The 19343-nt window shown below is 42.2% G+C and overlaps 1 protein-coding gene across 1 annotated transcript; it reads right to left on the reverse strand.

Annotated features, from left to right (window-relative positions):
- Positions 1–15506: 15506 nt before the first annotated feature.
- On the reverse strand, positions 15507–18447 carry LOC111958779 (IgGFc-binding protein-like). Its single transcript, XM_023980048.2, has 4 exons — positions 17883–18447; positions 17138–17739; positions 16457–17018; positions 15507–16267 (listed from the first exon to the last, which is right to left on the reverse strand). The coding sequence occupies exons 1-4, from the start codon at positions 17935–17937 to the stop codon at positions 15954–15956; spliced, it is 1533 nt and encodes a 510-aa protein (XP_023835816.1). The 5' UTR covers positions 17938–18447; the 3' UTR covers positions 15507–15953.
- Positions 18448–19343: the final 896 nt, after the last annotated feature.

The raw sequence follows: 19343 nt of genomic DNA on the forward strand, positions 1-19343 counted from the left end.
ACCCCCCCAAAAAATATTGGAAAAATAGAAGACATTTAAAAAAAAAAAAAAAAATATATACATTTACAAAATAACATGGGTAACTATTTACACACTTTCAATATTTGGAAGACTCTCAGTCCTCTATCAAATCAAATCWATTTATATAGCCCTTCGTACATCAGCTAATATCTCAAAGTGCTGTACAGAAACCCAGCCTAAAACCCCAAACAGCAAGCAATGCAGGTGTAGAAGCACGGTGGCTAGGAAAAACTCCCTAGAAAGGCCAAAACCTAGGAAGAAACCTAGAGAGGAACCAGGCTTTGGACCCCTGCTGTCTCTGGCCAGTCCTCTTCTGGCTGTGCCGGGTGGAGATTATAACAGAACAGATTTTCAAACGTTCATAGATGACCAGCAGGGTCAGACACTAATAATCACAGTGGTTGTGGAGGGTGCAACAGGACAGCACCTCAAGAGTAAATATGAACAGTTTACCTCTAGATGGCCCGGGAGGTGTGGAGCCAGAGACAGCAGGGGTCCAGCTGGATGAACCAGCTTCAGAGGGGGATGGACACGTTGGCACTGGGGGCTCCCATTCMGGGTCAGTGTCACTGTGAAAGAAAATGTTCAGTTAGAATAGTTTCACATATGAGCCCTGTATCAACAGGTATAATAAACAGATATATAGAGTACAGGGAACATAAAGTGCTGTTCCATTTCACTTTGGCCATTGTTGTGGGCCTGCCTCAAATAGGCTATTTCATGTGGGGGTGGGGTGGAGCGGCAGACACACGCATCTCGACCATGCTCCCTCTAATCCATAATATGTAGACTGAGTGGAGGAAGCATGCCGCTGGAGGAAGTATAGCCAATGTGTACTTTACACATTTCATWAKATTTTTATATATTGCAAATAAAATGTAAAAACAATCACAAATAATATTTTATATTATTAATTTCAAACAACGGCATTAGCATGAGAAGAACTTACCAGTCCAAAACAATGTRCTCTCCGTTAAAAAAATATGCTTGCATTTGAGTCATGGTCGCTAACTGAGTCGTCTTCCAAAAGCATAGTTTCACTTTCACGATCAATTTCCTCTATAATTTTGTCTACATTCGTACATCTAGTCTTCGATTTAGCTTTCCCTGACTTATTCGCCATGATGTTCGATATATAAACAGCTGAAGATGCTCGTTACCGAAATAYTGCTGTGCGTAACAAGCTTGGCTCCTTCCAGTATGAATCTTCAATGGCGATAGACCGTCTTTACGCCGGAGTTTACTACATGGGTTGGTCTTCCAACACAGAAACATTACATATTGCCGTTTACCTCTGCTCATTGGCTATCTACCCAGCTAGATTTCAAGACGATCAGTGGTCATTGGGTTAKAATACAGTCAATCAACGAAACAACGGTCATATAATTGGTGCACAATGAGGTCATTACTTGTTGTCTTCCAATCGGTTTCTTTGGGTCACTACGTCCCGCGAAATGACCCATCAAGTTTGGTTGTGTTACAAACAAACAGTTGATTGCAATGAAACCGAACATGACTGGATAAAGTCACGTTTAGTGTGTGTATTTACGTCGAATGTTTCGTAAAAAATTCAATGACACGGAATTCAACGAGATAAGCGTTCACAAAATGTTTCGTGTTAGGCTATAAAAATGGATTTAACCGAGCAAAAGACCATTCATTGTGTAACAATGAGCCTTGGGATTGCAAACAGAGCAAGATCTTCAAAGGTAAACGATTTATTTCATTGCAATCTGTGATTTTGTTACGCCTGTGATGGTTGAAATAGTATTTTGGTATGGGGATCTGTGCTCAGATAATCGCATCGTATTCTTTCACAGTAAATCCTTTTTTAAATCTGACAACGCAGATGGATTAGCAAGATTCTAGGCTTTTGAACCACGTGAGACACTTGTATTTTCAGGAATGTTTAATATGACTATTTATGTGGCGATCACCGTATGTTGTCGAATTTAAACCCGCTACCGGGATCCGTAGCTGAGAGAAGTTAACATGATACACGTTGAGTGTAACATGAATAAATAAATAATGTTTTATTACTGCCGATTCTTTACCACCAGGGGTTGCTGATCGCAGACAGCTGAAATTAAATGGAAGTATAAAGGCGGGACTTCCATCGCCCAAGATGGAGGAATTTCAACGTGACACAGGAAAAACAAAATGTCTGCTCTTCCTTTGTTAGCTGTAGCATCTTGTGCAAGCTAATCCTACTTTGTACACGTTCAGCATAACACAGGATCCCCTTAATAACCTTTTGTCAATACAGGGGGTGCTGTTTCCACTTTGGAAAATATCGTCTCCAAATTAAACTGCCTCATACTCAATTCTTGCTCGTACAATATGCATATTAATATTACTATTGGATAGAAAACAATCTCTAGTTTCTAAAACCGTTTGAATTATGTCTGTGGGTGACCAGAACTCTTTCTACAGCGAAACTCATGACAGGACATGCGAAGCTCTGAAAAATAGTCTCTGATCTCGGATCAGTTTTAAGCTCTGTGTATGCCCTATGGATCGAAATGAACTGCACCCGCCTTCCCCTGGATGTCAGTAACCAATGAGAAGTGGAATGGTGTCTTCTAGTGCTTCTCAGAGTTTATAAAAAGGGAATGGAGTGAGATGACCATCTTTTTGACGCTCGCCAGGACGCAAGGGAGGACATCAGAATCGCATGCTCAAAAGCTCTCGTTATTGATCAAAGATCTATCTCTGTGATTAATTCGATATAGGTGTTAGAAACATCATAACAAAGTTATTTGAAACCGATTTATATCAGTTTATGCGAGTATATTGCTATTTTTTCTGAATTTCTTAGTATTGCGTTGACGATTTGGGCATTGTGTGTGCCGAGTAGCTATCGTTAGCTGCTAGTTCTGAAGTTGAGGAGGTCGTTTTACAACAAAGCAACGATACTTTTGGACAAAGGACACATTGCCCAAGATACTGATGGAAGCTCGTCCAAAAGTAAGAGTTATTTATGATTTTATTAGTATTTATGTGGAAAAATTTAAACGCAGTTGTCGGCCATTTTTTGCGGCATTAGTCTGGCTGTAACTCACAATGTATGTCTTGTAACGTTAATTTTAAAAATCTAAATCAGCGGTTGCATTAATAACCAATGCATCTTTCATTAGCTGTCCAACCTGTATTTTTTTAGTAATCTAATCGATAAATAATCGTAATCATAGGTGCCTTTCCAAGATGGCGCCGGCCAGAATGCATGACCTGTTGCCACTGATCACATTGTATAACAACGATTTGTGGCTGCTAAATATGCACATTTTCGAACAAAACTATATGCATTGTGTAATATGATGTTACAGGACTGTCATCTGAAGAATTCTGAGAAGGTTAGTGAAAAAATAATATATTTTGGTGGCGATAACGTTATCGCTTTGCCTTGATTTCATGCTGGGGTTGGATGTTTAGCTCATGTGGTATGCTAATATAACGATATATTGTGTTTTCGCTGTAAAACACTTAGAAAATCTGAAATATTGTCTGGATTCACAAGATCTGTGTCTTTCGATTGCTGTAGGCTGTGTATTTTTCTGAAATGTTTTAGGATGAGTAGTTTGGTAATTGACATCGGTCTCTGTAATTATTCCGGCTGCTTTCAACGCTATTTCAGATTGCAGCTGCAATGTACAACTGTGATTTATACCTGAAAAATGCACATTTTTCTAAAAGAAAATATCCTATACCATAAATATGTTATCAGACTGTCATCTTATGAAGTTGTTTCTTGGTTAGTGGCTATATATATCTTTATTTAGTCGAATTAGTGATAGCTACTGATGCAGGAAAAAAATGGTGGAGTAAAAAAAGTTGTGTCTTTTGCTAACGTGGTTAGCTAATAGATTTACATATTGTGTCTTCCCTGTAAAACATTTTAAAAATCAGAAATGATGGCTGGATTCACAAGATCTGTATCTTTCATCTGGTGTCTTGGACTTGTGATTTAATGATATTTAGATGCTTGTATTTACTTGTGACGCTATGCTAGGCTATGCTAGTCAGCTTTTTTACTGTGGGGGGTGCTCCCGGATCCGGGTTTGGTAGCAAGTACAAGGGAACGGTTTTACTAGTAATCGTTTATCATTCAAACCTTTTCGGCATTCTTATTTGCTAGCACTAAATTACCGGAACTCACAGTAGTTTTAGAAAAAGACATGCCAGTGGCCTACCCACGCTGTCTAACACCATGGCGTGCGCCATCGTGCACAAGTTGACGCCAAACGCGATCACCTACACGCAGGTTGAAATATCACAACAAACTCTGAACCAATTATATTAATTTGGGGACAGGTCAAAAAGCATTCATTAAACATGTATGGCAATTTAGCTAGCTAGCATGCAGTTGCTAGCTAATTTGTCCTATTTAGCTAGCTAGCTTTCTGTTGCTAGCTAATTTGTCCTGGGATATAAACATTGAGTTTTACCTGAAATGCGGAAGGTCCTCTACTCCGACAATTAATCCACACATAAAACGGTCAACCGATTCGTTTCTAGTCATCTCTCCTCCTTCCAGGCTTTTTCTTCTTTGGACTTTATATGGCGATTGGCATCTAACTTTCATAATAACGTTTATTACCACGACCGACCTCAGTTCATCTTTCAATCACCCACATGGCTATATGCTTCTAAGAGCCAATGAGGAGATGAGAGAGGCAGGACTTGCATCGCGTTCAGCATCACAAACAGAAGCAACTTATATTTTAGCACCTGGCAATGCAGACGCTCGTTTGCGCACGCGAGCAGTGTGGGTGCAATGATTGAAGAACATGTATGTGTAAAACAGTTTGGTCATTACAGCTGCCCGAAAACTAGGTTCCTCTGATGCTGTCCACGGTTTCTCCTTGCAGGASGAAACGACTGAAAACGTGGTTGAGCAAAAGAACAACCGTGGTTTCCGCTSTGTCATTGGTCGCGGGCAGGCACTCCACCCACTTTGTGAATTCGCAAGTCACTGTGAGGAGATACTTGTTGCCTCTGGCCGACCTGGCAACTGGGCCGACCCAGTCGATCTGGATCGAGCTCCAGGGGTAAGACACACCCTTGTGCAGGGGTGCTCTGTGAAGTGGCTTGGAGGGTTGGAACTAGCAGCAAACTAGACACCCCCTCACTTATTGTGCCACGTTCCATGTGAGGCCAGTGGGCCACCTGTCGCAATGTTTCACATGTAGCCTTGACCCCCCCTATAGCCTCCACATGGCTCGTCGTGGGCATGAACTATCATTATCCCCCTCTGTGTTTTAGGAAACATCCACCTTCGTGTGGCATCGGTTTCTGAAACATACACCATTAGGTCATCTACAAGTGTCAGGTGCTGTTTAGTTGCGTATACCGAACACTGTGTGAGCGTTACGTTGTGTGAGCCTGCTATAACCAGTTCAGACACGGGGTGATTGACAGGATCAGACAGGAAAGTCATCAAAGTGGCGAGGGACACATCTTGGTGTTGCATTGCTACCAGGTTAGCCATTCAGGAATTAATGAGTTAGCAACACATTATGTTCGTGTGAAGACGTTTCCCGTGGTGCTACATGGCTACGCGTTACCCAGACACCATGACCGCCCCGGTGATCATTGAGTCTTGACCATCAAYCACCCAAGGGGTGCCGTGAATGGCACCAGATTTCGCCATGCTGTCGGCATGGTCGTTGCCAAGTTTGTCACTACCAGGTGATTTGGAGTGTCACTTGACTTTCTTCCAATACACCTGTATGTCGTGTCTGGTGATGAGGTCATGGCAAGCTAGAATGAGCTCTTTGTTTTTCACTTCTTTGTCACTTGAAGTAGTCATGTGCTTTCGTTTCCAAAACGGCAAGTGGCATAAGAAGGTGAGTCTGGCGTAGTTTGAGTCGGTGCAGATCGGCAGTTCTGACAATTCGTGTTTCACTGCCGTTCTGCGAACTGGCTGGTCTTGTTGCCTAGCTGAAATTGAAGCGATTTGCACAAAATATTGTTGTGCCATACCAGTCTCACACGAGCTTACAAGTGGTCTAGATGATGCCAAGACACTTTCTCTTCAAAGTAGTGATGGTTTGAAGGTACTGGCGGAGCTACGTCATACGGGGGTGGTGCGAAGTCAGTTTCATCGTCACCACAGCATTGACACTGCCAAAGCCCCTCGCTTTTGCGTAGTTGACTACTACATCATGGCTGTGCAGCATCATAAGCCAAGCTGCTATTCTGCTGTTGTGTACAGCACCCTCGCGGATTCGTTGGCTTTTCAGAAAAGTCACAGGCTGGTGACATGTTTCTATGATCACCTTTTGTCCGCCAACATAACTGGTGAAGTGTTTGACCGCCCAGACTGTCGACAGCAGAGCTTTTTCGTAGTCTGAGTACTTGTGTTTAGCAGGATTGTTTGCTTTGCTTGCTTCACTTCTTGTCAGTACGGGTGCGCTGTTTTCACTTTGGAAAAAATCGTGCCCAAATGAAATGGCCTCGTACTCTGTTCTAGATCATACAATATGAAACTTCAGAGTGTTTTCTATCCAATAGTAATAATAATATGCATATTGTATGATCTAGAACAGAGTACGAGGCCATTTCATTTGGGCACGATTTTTTTTTAAATTTGGGCACGATTTTTTCCAAAGTGAAAACAGCGCCCCCCTATTCACAGGAAGTTAAGMTATGGCCTGTTCGAGTTTTTTTTTTTTGTCATATCCCCAACAAAGTGGAGTGGGTTGGAAGAACGGAACGGTTTGTTATCGGTGTCGATTTTCAAGACAGATTGACCCAGTGGGCCACCTTCGTGACCCAGTGGGTCTTCTATTAGAATGGGAGAGGACTCATCTGTTGCAATGCTGCTTACCTTGTGCACATTCTCACACTTCTCCACATCCGTATCAAAGTCTGTAGACAAAACCTGTGGGCTTGTGTCTAGAATGAGCGGTCCTGGACAGGGATTTGAGTGAGGGCGGGGGTAATGGGAATGTTGACGTCATCGCGAATGGTGTGAATATCGGTGGACTCGGTCTCCGGCAATTGCACGCCTAGTCACTATTATCATTAAAGCATTTCTTACCAGGAGGATATATTGTATCCTGAGGATGTCAGGCTGCAGTATCATTTGTATAGTTCCTCCGTTCTCCCTGTCCTCTTTCTCAAATTTCTTCTGCTGCAGTACATCTCTTATCAGAGCTTCTATATTGTTTTGGTTAACGTTTAGATCATTGTTGAACACTTTGTTGCACTTGTTACGCTTGTTACCCTTGTGTCCTGACCCTTTGTGAGGCCAGGTTGATCTCTGCGGGACCTGTTAGATTGGGGAAGTTCATCATTACTGCGGTGGTTATCGGTGTGGTGGTTACTTGGTAGCCACCCCCTTTGTGAGTCATCTTTTACCGCACCTGTCCCTGATGCCGCACCTTCCAATTTAAGTGATTGTTCCGTCCTAAGCTCAGAAACCGAGCTGTCCGAGCTCTTAGCCCGCCTTGCTTTCGATGCTTCAAAAGCTGTGCTCGCAAGCTCTCGGAGTGTTGAGATTGTCAAACCAACATGGGCAGTAGGGCCCAAGTAGTTAATGAAGTTGGGAGACATGTTTGACAGAAACAGTTGTTTGAATGGTAATAGCTCTTCTATTCCTGTTTCAGTGAGCATGCCAAAGTAAGCTAAACAAAGCCTATGATAGTAGGCTTTTGGGTGTTCATTTCGAGCTTGTTTGATATTGTTGGCCAACGAGCTGTCGTGTTTGCGAGTCGCAGAACRACTGAATTCTATTTTCAAAACCGTGGCAAGTTTAGCGTAGTCGTTTTGCACGTGTTGCTCTTGTAGACGGATGAACCTTGTCACGTGTCTGTTGGACGTTCGCTTCAACAGGTAGAGCCTGTAGGCACTCGCAGCGTTTGGGTAGCCATTAAAGGCGTCCTCAATGTCTGCTAAGAATGTCTCGGTGTCGTTTGGCTTACCTGGGATGGGGTCAAAGATGCAGAAGCTTTTGACGATTTTCTCAAGACGTTCCCCGCCAAGTGTGCTGGGAGCTTCTGCACCCTCCTGTGGGGACTTGTGGGCCGAAAGGCCAAGAGGAAAAGACAAGCTTTGGTTGTGCTGGCGAGGAGGCACCATGTCACTGTGGGCCGAATGGCCAAGAGGAAGACACTGAGGGACCCCTAAGAGAGGTGAAATCTCTTGTCATCTGCATTCCCTCGTTCCCTGAGCTCCGGTTGTGAGCTAGGTACTTGGTTTGGTAGTCCCGCGATAGCGCGTGACTGTTCTGGAGTGTCTCCAGATGATACCTAAGGGTGTTATTCTGCTGCATCGCAGAGTCCACCTGGGAGTTGGTGTTTATCTTAGACACGTAGGTGTCACACTTGCTCCGTTCGGCCTCATACTTATCTGTCATGGCTTGCATGGAGAGGTCTCGAGTGTGGAGCGAGCAATCCATTGATGAGATGTCCTCCTTTTGCTTCGAGGTCGAGTTTTCCATCTTTCTCAACTAGTCATTCTCATCCTTCATTAAATCAGCGACTTCAAGGAGTTCTGCTGTTTTGTCAACCAACTTGATCATTGTGTTCATTAACTGATCGTCTTTGGTCTGCAGCTTTTGGAATATAACATTGTTGCATTGAGTGGTTTCATTCAAAACTGTTCGAAGGGCATCAACTCAGTCAGTCTGCTCACCAGGCCCTGTTGTCTGAAGGGAAATTACTAAATCGGTAACTGTGGAGAGTCAGTTCAAAGCGATGCAATGGGCTATGTTGTCATAGCGAAACAAACCTTACACATGACATTTATTGTTCTTTTTTTCTTAGAAAATAAAAACCAGCGCGCATGAAAGTGAATGGTAAATGTGAAAATCAATCTCATTGAACTTTGAGTTAGTTAAAGTATGCCAGAGTAGAAAGAGAGTCATTCTATGCCTGGGGCCAGTGCTCAGTATTTTGACTGTATTCTGACTGTTATATACAGAAAGCAACATTGTCTACACCAGAGGACATCTATGAAAACATGAGACGGTCAGCCAAGCCGATCACTGATCCTAATGACATGAACTACGCAGAGCTCAATATCAGGCCTGCTCCTTCACACAGGTAAATAACCACAGAGTGAGTGAGACGCTCAAAGTGAATTCCACAAGGAAAATAATGTGTATCAAAACAATTGCATAATAACTTGCAAAAAAACATGTATCCAACAATTCAACAACAGGCTTACATTACGTAGTATCTGTAATATAGTAATAACTACTAGGTAAATACAAATATAGCTCTGCACTAAAACTTGTTCCCCTTAAAAGGAGGCAGCGGAATAACAAGGCAGAGGATGACGATGCAGTTAACTACAGCCAACTACAAACACACTGAGGTGGTCAGAGAACTTTGATATCTAGACCACAAGGCCTACAGTATGGTAAACTCAAGAAAAGTMAATGAAAAACAGCATGTTTTTAAGTCAAATTTTTTAAATAGCAAAATACATAGCTGATATACTGTATGTGTATGTACAAACAATGTACAGTGTACAATGTACAAATAAACAGTAAAAAGTGGATAATTATACAAATACAAACATAAAATGATTACATGAGAACACAGGGTATGCCATTTAACAACAGGTTATAAAAAAATAAGCATTTCATATTGCTCTGTAATATATAAGAGCTCTGTATATTTCTCATGATTACAACACTTGAAGAGATGTAATTTTGACARGTCGTTATTTGATAATGAGATTATGCAATATACTGTACATTCAATGTTAAAATATGTTAATATGTTAGGACAAAATGTCCTTATTAAATAATGGTATGTCACTTACAGATTTTTTGCAGATTAAAGTGAATATAGACTTCAATAAATAATGAGTTATGATTKAATTCATGAACTACGATGGTCTCCCTGACAATTTACAGCACCCTTAATGTACTGAAATATAACATGAATGTAATAGATAGATGATCTGCTCTATAAGCTTTTAAATAGGTTATCCTAGCTAACGTTAGCWATGTAGACTAAGTTAGCTAGCTAGGTTAGCTAGCTACTGTTATGGTAGCTAGGTTAAAAAACGTGCACATGTAAACATGCAGTGGACGGGCTATTTTGAAAATATGATTATATTAAATGAATGCACAATTAATTCAGAGAATATTTTTGTAGATTACAATTTTAATGGTTTGGCATTATAATAAGTAMTGTGAAGATATATTTAGAAATGTTCATGGATAGCATTAGCAGTGGAGAGGAAGGAGAGGAGGAAGACTGGATAGGAAGAAGAGTGAAGGAGACAGAGGAGGAAAGGTAAAGATATAGTTACAGAGCCTGCCAATTTATTATTCCAAACAATGTTTTTGAGATAAAATACAAACATGAGGCAAACAATGGGAATCTGTTAAAATACTTTGGTTATCTAATAGTATGCTATTTATTAATACCGATTGGAGAGAAAGAAGATGGAAAAATTAAGGGGGTAAAAAGAGTGAAGCAAGGAGAGTGTAGAAGAGTGAGGTGGAAAGGTGAAGAGAAGGAAAGGAAGACGAGTGAAGAAAAGAGGAGGAGAAAGATTGGAGGAGAATAAAAAGTTAAGAGAGTAATTAAGAGTGGCACAAGGAGAGTGAAGAAGAGCAGACAGAGGAGACACAATGACTCTTTCCAAGAAACGGAAATGCACTTTTTATGATAAACATGATGAGAGAATTTCCATGTAATACGTTCAGGTCAAGAAGATAGAATGGTTCACTGCATCCTCTCTTTCAATTGGCAGCCGGGGAAGAATGGCAGTGGTAGAACATCAGCAGACGAAAAAGTATAAAGCCTCTCTGATTGCCCATGTTGGTCCTCTGTCACCACATTCTTCAAGAAGGTAGAGCCTTCCCAAGAAGAATATGGTTTAGCTGTGCAGGAGGGTGTCTTTGCATACCACACTATGATACACAATCATAGTTACAGATCTATGGACTGCACAGCACAACTGACACGGAAGCTTTATGAGCCAAAGTTTACATGTGCTAGGACAAAATTGTGATGCGCCCCATAATAGTGAAGTAAAGTGTTAGTAACATGGGCAACTACTTTGGTAACACAGGACCTAGACCAGGTTGAATTTGTTGCCCTGTCCATTGATGCGTCCAATCATGGACATGTTAAAGCTTTGCTGCAAATGTAGTCAGAATATGTAAGATAATGATGGCAGCACATCTGTGGAAACAAAACTGCTTGATTTTGTTGAATTGAATGGAGAAACAGCAGAGGAAATTGCAGCTGAGTCCTGGGGTCATCAAAAAGTACCGAAAAATTGAACCTTAGGACGAGGCTGGGAGGGTCAATGTCCATACCAAAGTTAAAAATGTACTGCAGCGGGAGGGGATTGGCTTAGGTTTTCCTGCCCACATCATTCATAACATGGCCAGAACAGCTTTGGATATGATGTTAGTATCTGCTCACAGATATTTGAATATGCTTATATTTCACCGTCAGAGTAGAAAGACTGAGGGGCTTTTGTGAGTTTGTTGGCCAGGAGTACCATAACATTTAGGACACAGCAATGTTCGCTGGATGTCCATGCTCCCTGCTCTAGAAAGAGTGCTGAAAAGGTATGTGCCATTGAAATCCTTTTTTATTTCTGAAGAACAAATGCCCTGTTGTCCTGCGAACAATGTTCGAAGATCCACTGACTGAACTTTGGCTGGCACTTTGTCCATGGAAACTTGACTGTATTCAGTGACACGATCAAGATGCTTGGAGCCAGGACCACTGTGCTGTGGACTCCGCTGCAATTCTGAGAAACAAGTTGAGGCAAAATTGACTGCATAACGGGATGACAACTTCATTCCAGTTTTGGTCAGAGGACTTCTGAGAGAGCTAGAGGAAAATGGAGCCATGTCTAAAGAGAGGCTTTCTCAAAACATTCCAATCATTCTTCCCTATGGCTGTGAACTACTTGCAAGCATGGGAAAGCACACAGATAATCTAAAAGATTTACATGTGTTCCTTTTTTTAAAGGCAACCTCAGCATGAGAGAGATCCAGAAGGCAGCAGCCACACTGCAGGACAAATGCCCCAATGTGACCATCAATGAGGATGCATTGTGTGACGAGGTTACTGGCCTGCAAGAGTTCCTAAAGGGGAATCGCTTGAAGAATGGAAAACATCTGAGACACCGCTTAGTCAGAGATGGAGCACGGTGGTTACCCACTTCAAATAGAATGACATCCCACACACTAACCTGGCTAGATTAGCGTCTGTTGTTATGTGCTTACCTGGAAGTAATGCACCAGTCGAGGAGAGTGTTCTCCCAATGGATGATCTATGGACAGCAGCAAGAAATAGGTTCACTGTTCCTACCATCAAGGCCATGCTTTATGTGAAGACAAACTTTAACCTCCCCTGCCAGGAATTCATGGAGAAGCTGGCAAAGACCTGAAGAAAAAATCATTCTTCTGAGAAATATACAATTAGGTTGGTATAAGTAATTATGTAGTTACCAATCTCATCATCGTCTTATTTCTTTATTATGTTGTTAAGTATTTCACATATACTATGTCTGTTTTTTCAATTTTGATGATGTCTCTTATTCTACCAGGACCACTGAATGGCTGTTCAGATCGGACAGTTCTGTCTTGTCTGTAGTGTTTCTGTATATAGTTGTTTTTCTCTATCACAGTGTGCCTGTTAGACTAAATACATGAAACCGAATTGTCCCCCTTTTTATTTCATAATATAATAACATTGGATATTTTAATTATATATTGACAGCCGAACTGGAAATGTCCCCGGTTTCATTTCAGAAATCTGGTTACCTTAATGTACAGTTGAAGTCGGAAGTTTACATACACCTTAGCCAAATACATTTAAACTCAGTTTTTCACAAATCCTGACATTTAATCCTAGTAACAATTCTCTGTTTTAGGTCAGTTAGGATCACAGCTTTATTTTAAGAATGTGAAATGTCAGAATAATAGTAGAGAGAATGATTTATTTCAGGTTTTATTTCTTTCATCACATTCCCAGTGGGTCAGAAGTTTACATACACTCAATTAGAATTTGGTAGCGTTGCCTTTAAATTGTTTAACTTGGGTCAAATGTTGACTTTGTTGTCCTTAAGCCTTTTTGCCACAACTTTGGAAGTATGCTTGGGTCATTGGTCATTTGGAAGACCCATTTGCGACCAAGCTTTAACTTCCTGACTGATGTCTTGAACGTTTGCTTCAATATAGCCACATAATTTTCCATCCTCATGATTGCCCCATCTATTTTGTGAAGTGCACCAGTCCCTCCTGCAGCAAAGCACCCCCACAACATGATGCTGCCACCCCCGTGCTTCATGGTTGGGATGGTGTTCTTCGGCTTGCAAGCCTCCCCTTTTTTCCTCCAAACATAAACATGGTCATTATGGCCAAACAGTTCTATTTTTGTTTCATCAGACCAGAGGACATTTCTCCAAAAAGTACGATCTTTGTCCCCATGTGCAGTTGCAAACCGCTGTCTGGCTTTTTTATGGCGGTTTTGGAGCAGTGGCTTCTTCCTTGCTGAGCGGCCTTTCAGGTTATGTCTATATAGGACTCATTTTACTGTGGAGATAGATACTTTTGTACCCGTTTCCTCCAGTGTCTTCACAAGGTCCTTTGCTGTTGTTCTGGGATTGATTTGCACTTTTCGCACCAAATTACGTTAATCTATAGGAGACAGAACGCGTCTCCTTCCTGAGCGGTATGATACCTATGTGGTCCCATGGTGTTTATACTTGTGTACTATTGTTTGTACAGATGAACGTGGTACCTTCAGGCATTTGGAAATTACTCCCAAGGATGAACCAGATTTGTGGAGGTCTACAAATTCTTTCTGAGTTCTTGACTGATTTCTTTTGATTTTCCCATGATGTCAAGCAAAGAGGCACTGAGTTTGAAGGTAGGCCTTGAACTACATCCACAGGTACACCTCCAATTGACTCAAATGATGTCAATTAGCTTATCAGAAGCTTCTAAAGCCATGACATAATTTTCTGGAATTTTCCAAGCTGTTTAAAGGCACAGTCAACTTCGTGTATGTAAACTTCTGACCCACTGGAATTGTGATACAGTGAATTATAAGTGAAATAATCTGTCTGTAAACAATTGTTGGAAAAATTACTTGTGTCATGCACAAAGTAGATGTCCTTACTGACTTGCCAAAACTATAGTTTTTTAACAAGAAATTTGTGGAGTGGTTGAAAAACGAGTTTTAATGACTCCAACCTAGTGTATGTAAATTTCCGACTTCAACTGTACATAAATCTATTTTACCTGATATTTTCAGGTCCACACCCAATGATCCTGTAAATCCCTGAGGGGCGTGAATACTTGTATATGACTTAAATCTGAAGAAAAATCTTCCACTGTCATCTTCAGTCACATTGTTGAGTTTCAGTGTGCAGTTATTGTCTTGGTCATAAAACTGTTCTTCCATTGTATCTTGCCTTAATCAGTCCAGATGTGTTATACACTCCATCTCCTTGCTGTGAGCTGTCTAGTTTTGTATTGCCTCTCGGAGTGAACCATATCCTTCTTCTAACTATCTGGGTAGCTGGGTAGCTGTATGTACAGTCAAATACCACTGATGAGCCTTTTGATGCACAGATAAAGGTAGTCCTGTCCCTGTCACGGTACCAAACAGACCAGTTCTGGGCCAGTGTGCCTGAAAACAGCGATTGAAAATGTCATTGCCCTTGTGATGAGAAAAAACACTGATGGATATTATTAACTGAAACAAAGATAAAACGTACCTGGCAGGGAGAGTAGAGTTAACAGAGATATCTGTAGAATGTATTGACAGTGCATAGCGGCTTTAGCCCTGTAGGAAGGAGAGTTGTYTTCCAGAAAATATATCATCAATACAATCTTTGATRCAAGAACGTAGTACCAACATCTCTGCTGTGTGTTATCTGACCAGCAGTGTCTGGGCAAACTCTTCTTATTGAGGACTGGGGGGTTGTAGAGGAGTACTGATGTCTACATAAAACATCTATTTCGCTGAAATTACTGTCAAACTTCTGCTTTATGGAGAGAGAAAAAATTCCAACAGCCACAACAATATCATAGCCAAACTGATTTCTGTTATTTTGCAATAACACCCACTGGCAAAAACTGGTTGAATCAATGTTGTTTCCATGTCATTTCAATCCCCAAAAATCAATATCATGATATTGAATCAAAGTGAAAAACTAATTGGATTTGCAAAAAGGCATCAATGTAAGGGGATTGTCTTTTTTCACCAAACTTTTAACCTAAATCCAATGATATGGTGACATGTGTTGTTGATTTCACGTTGACAACTCAATACCTCGCAAGTAATAATTCAAAACTAGACGTTGAACTGACATCTGTGCCCAGTGGGCAGAGGCAGTATATAAATTGGCATGGCATATACAAGAGTAATATACTCAACAGTTTTGTTTGAATGAATTACTTGGGAGGTTTTGAGTTATCTGATTAAATCAAAACTGTAGTAATTCCACCATTACTACTAAATGCTGGATAAACAGATGACACAGACTCATTTWGCTGCAATATGTTTATTATTAGGCTTTTGAAAGTTGTAAAGGATAGACACAGATACACGCGTACAGAGATAATCTCAGTTTTAGTAATACACAATTATGGAATTATATTTGGATTATWATGAATACAGTTCAATAACAATTCCATGCATGAATACTCATAACCCCTCACAACATTATATGGTTCGGAATATGTTATCACATACAGAAGGTAATATTAAGGTAATTTTGCGATTTTATGTTGAAATGCTTTAGCCTACAACCTGGACATGAAAGGGAAGTTTTTAAAGGATATTTTAGAGCCATGAGATCTTATTTGAAAATGTAAATGTTCTAGCCTCCAAACTTGATATGTACAGGTTTTACATATTTGTTAAGGAGTTTTTCAATCCATGACTGGTTGTTTGAATCTGTGCTACTGATAATGTAACAGCCCCTGACCCCCTTCACCACCGCACACGTGTCTTTGGACCGCAGGGCGCCACCTCACAGGCCATCTCGCCGGAGTTACAGCTGCAGCGGTGGTGGCAGTTCTCCTCCTTATAGAAGACCTCGCCGACACAAAGTAGCGACCCTTGTGGTGACAGCCACAGTTCTTCACATTGAACACACTTGTCATCACTCAGCAGGAAACCAGGTTTGCATTGACAGCCCTCCCCTGGAGGAGTGGTGCATCCTGGGGCGGAGGTCATGGAATAGCATGTGGCCGGGCACCCGGAGGCCGAGAGGCTGTAGACACTGTTCTCTGGACAGGGGAGGTCTGAAAACACACAGGGAGAAAGAGAGGTCTGTGGAATCAGTTACAATTGAAAAATTTCAGGATTTCATTTAAAATGTAGGGTTTKGAATTTACAGTCTTATTTTATTGTCAGATTCCTGTTTTGAAGAATMTATTAATTGCGACTCATCATAAACCTGAAGATTAGTGATACAAAACCAGAGGACTTACGGCAGAAGTCTTTACTCCTCCAGGCCCCAATTTTCCCTCCCTTCTCCTGACACTCTTCTACATAGTTGGTGATGATGTCACAGGCTGCCGTCAGTAGGCCGTTGTTGAGGATCATGTCATAGATGCAGTCTTCTTTGTACTCATCAGATTGCACTCTACCAATGCAGTCTCTGAGGGGACCACTCTTATCCACAATGACATCACAGGCGCTGACATATTTGGGCTTTATAAGGGGGATGTCTACAACGGCACAATCTTTGCACTCGTGGGAGCAGCCCGGTACGTCAGCTACCCAGTAACTGTTTCCAAACTCCTTGGGACTCATGGGCTTTTTCCCGTTGGGCAGAAGCAGGTCATCATCAGGGTTGTCATTGAGGTTGCCACAGAGACCACAGATGGCGTTGTGGTAGGTGCTCGGGACCTTCACCCTCACCTCGCTGGACCAGTCGAAGGAGACCTTGAGACCGAAATAAGTCTCCAGCACAGCAAAACGTCTGTTTCTGTAGATCTGAACCTCAGTGTTGTTGGAGTAGTATGGCAGAGACGTCAGGACATCGTTCACCTAAAATACAGTCCAGTGAAAAAAGAGAGTGGAATTCCATAAGAGTGATTTTTTTTCAAAACAATATATTATACAAAATAGTTAATAACAACAACTAGTAAAGGACCTGTATTACTCACCAGGACTTTGCCGTGATAATCACCTGTGATGGTGTAACTACTTCCCAACACAATGACAGTCACCACCTTGGCGTAGGAGACTCTGGTGCTGCCTCTGTTGTTGTTCTCCAGAGTCACCTCAAAGTTCTCCAGATCGGAATCTTTGGAGCAGACCCCCGCCAGCTTGTAGATACAGTTTCCCTGGAAGTCGAAGCGCTTCCCATCAAAGGTGCGGAAGTGGGGGTCCCCCTGTGCTGAGCAGGTCTTGAAGCTGAGGGGGTAGCAGTCCTGAACCCCYTTGACCACTGCACAGTGCTCACTAGCCTTGCAGTTCCTGGGCATACACATCACCTTCTGTGTGGCTCCGTCGCACACACACTTACTCTGACATGTGTTTCCCTCCCAGAAGGTTTCTTCGGGCAGGTAGTAGTGGTCATTGTGTGTACAGCCACACCCTGTCTCCTTGACGACACATTGTTCACCACTGAGCACGTAACCCTTGTCGCACTGGCAGCCCTCCACACAGACTTTGGAACAGATCTCTGAGACTTTGAGATCGGCACAGGTAGCAGGGCAGGCAGTGCCACATAGCTCATAGTGGCTGTGGTATGGGCAAGCCAGGGCTGTTCGAGTTGAGAAAAAACAAACATCACAAATGTAGTCCTAATACATTCTGCAATGCACAAGTTGGTCTATCGTGTCATTATACACATTTGAAGATGTCTGAGTTCCTAAATGTGATGTTTTGTAATAGCTGAGTACTTACGGCAGTTGGAGGCCTTTCGCCACGCGGTGAGACTACAGCCCCAGCCTGCTGACATTCGGCCACGTAGTTAGCCAAGGCTCACACAACACCTCCTGTCGACCCTCATTCAGACACCACATCATAGAGGCAGTTTGAGGCAAACTCCTTCACCGGCACTTTCTTATGACACTGTTCAAATGGACCCCTCCATCTGTCATCAAACCACAGTACTGTGGTCCAGTGTAAAGTGCCCGGTCTGCATCTGAGCACGTGGGGCAGTTGCTGTTACAGACGTGCCAGCAGAATGGGTCACCGTCGGCAACACTCCAGGATGCCACCCACGCCGTGGTATTTGCTGAAAGCACACTGTGGGAGTGGTGAAGTCACTGCTTTGTTACCATTGTAGTTGCCACAGATGCCACGCGAGGTTGTCGTAGTAACTGCTGCTGATGGTCACCATGAAGAGGCTGGTCCAGTCAAAAGTGATCTCCAGGCCAACATCTGACTGGATGGTCCCTCGAATACCAGACTCTGTGATTCTGATGCTGCCAGACTCCAAACTCAGAGGGGGTCAGACCTAATGCCCATCAATCTGAGACGAGAGAGAGATGGGATTAAAGAGGACTTAAAGCGGATGGAGAGCATAGAGGATTCTTACATTCAACTTCAACATGGAAAAATCTGTATCAAGTATAACTTGAAGCCACCCATCCACTGTCCTCTTTGGCCACTGAGATGGTGATCCTGTGACCACTCAGGTCTATGTTGGCTGACTTGACGAAGGAGCCCTCGGAGTTGCCGCGCAGCTCGTTCTTTGCTGGATGCTGAACTGAGGCAGGGAGGGATCTTTGCCGGTCGTATTCACCAGAATGTAGGAGCAGGTGCCCGGTGAAGGAGAAGGGCTGGCCATCGAATGTGGTGTAATGAGGGTCACCGAACGCCCAGCAGTAGGCCGGTTGACTGGGCCACACACACCGCCTTATTGTTCTTCACCACACAGTTCTCTTTGTCAGCACTCAGTACCCTCACAGGGGTCTGACAAAATGTGAATTAGAGATGTTAACATATCTTGCTCACAGTAATAGCAAATAAGAAAATCAACAAGTCTGATTCCACATCCAAATGTACTAACACAAAGCCATATCTGTTTGGTTTATTTTTTTAATGTTTTTTACCTGTGCTGTAGCAGTCCATGACTCCATCTCTTCAACCCACATTTCTGACCCTCTTTGCACTGTGAGTTCTTGCAGGTGAATACTCCTGCTGCACAGCTGCAGGTCTCAGAAAGTTACCAACGCATCACAGCTGGCCAGACTGAAAACCAGCAAAACATGTCAGTGATATCATGAGTGTTTTATACTGATGGTGGAAACATAGGATGATTGTAACAATGAATATTTACCAAGAATAGAGATGATTATATATTTTTTGCATTTAGCGTAGAACAGATATTGGCCTATAATTGTAATAATGACTTTGTAT

The sequence above is a fragment of the Salvelinus sp. IW2-2015 genome, linkage group LG35, assembly GCF_002910315.2.
Source record: "Salvelinus sp. IW2-2015 linkage group LG35, ASM291031v2, whole genome shotgun sequence".
Classification (NCBI taxonomy): domain Eukaryota; kingdom Metazoa; phylum Chordata; class Actinopteri; order Salmoniformes; family Salmonidae; genus Salvelinus; species Salvelinus sp. IW2-2015.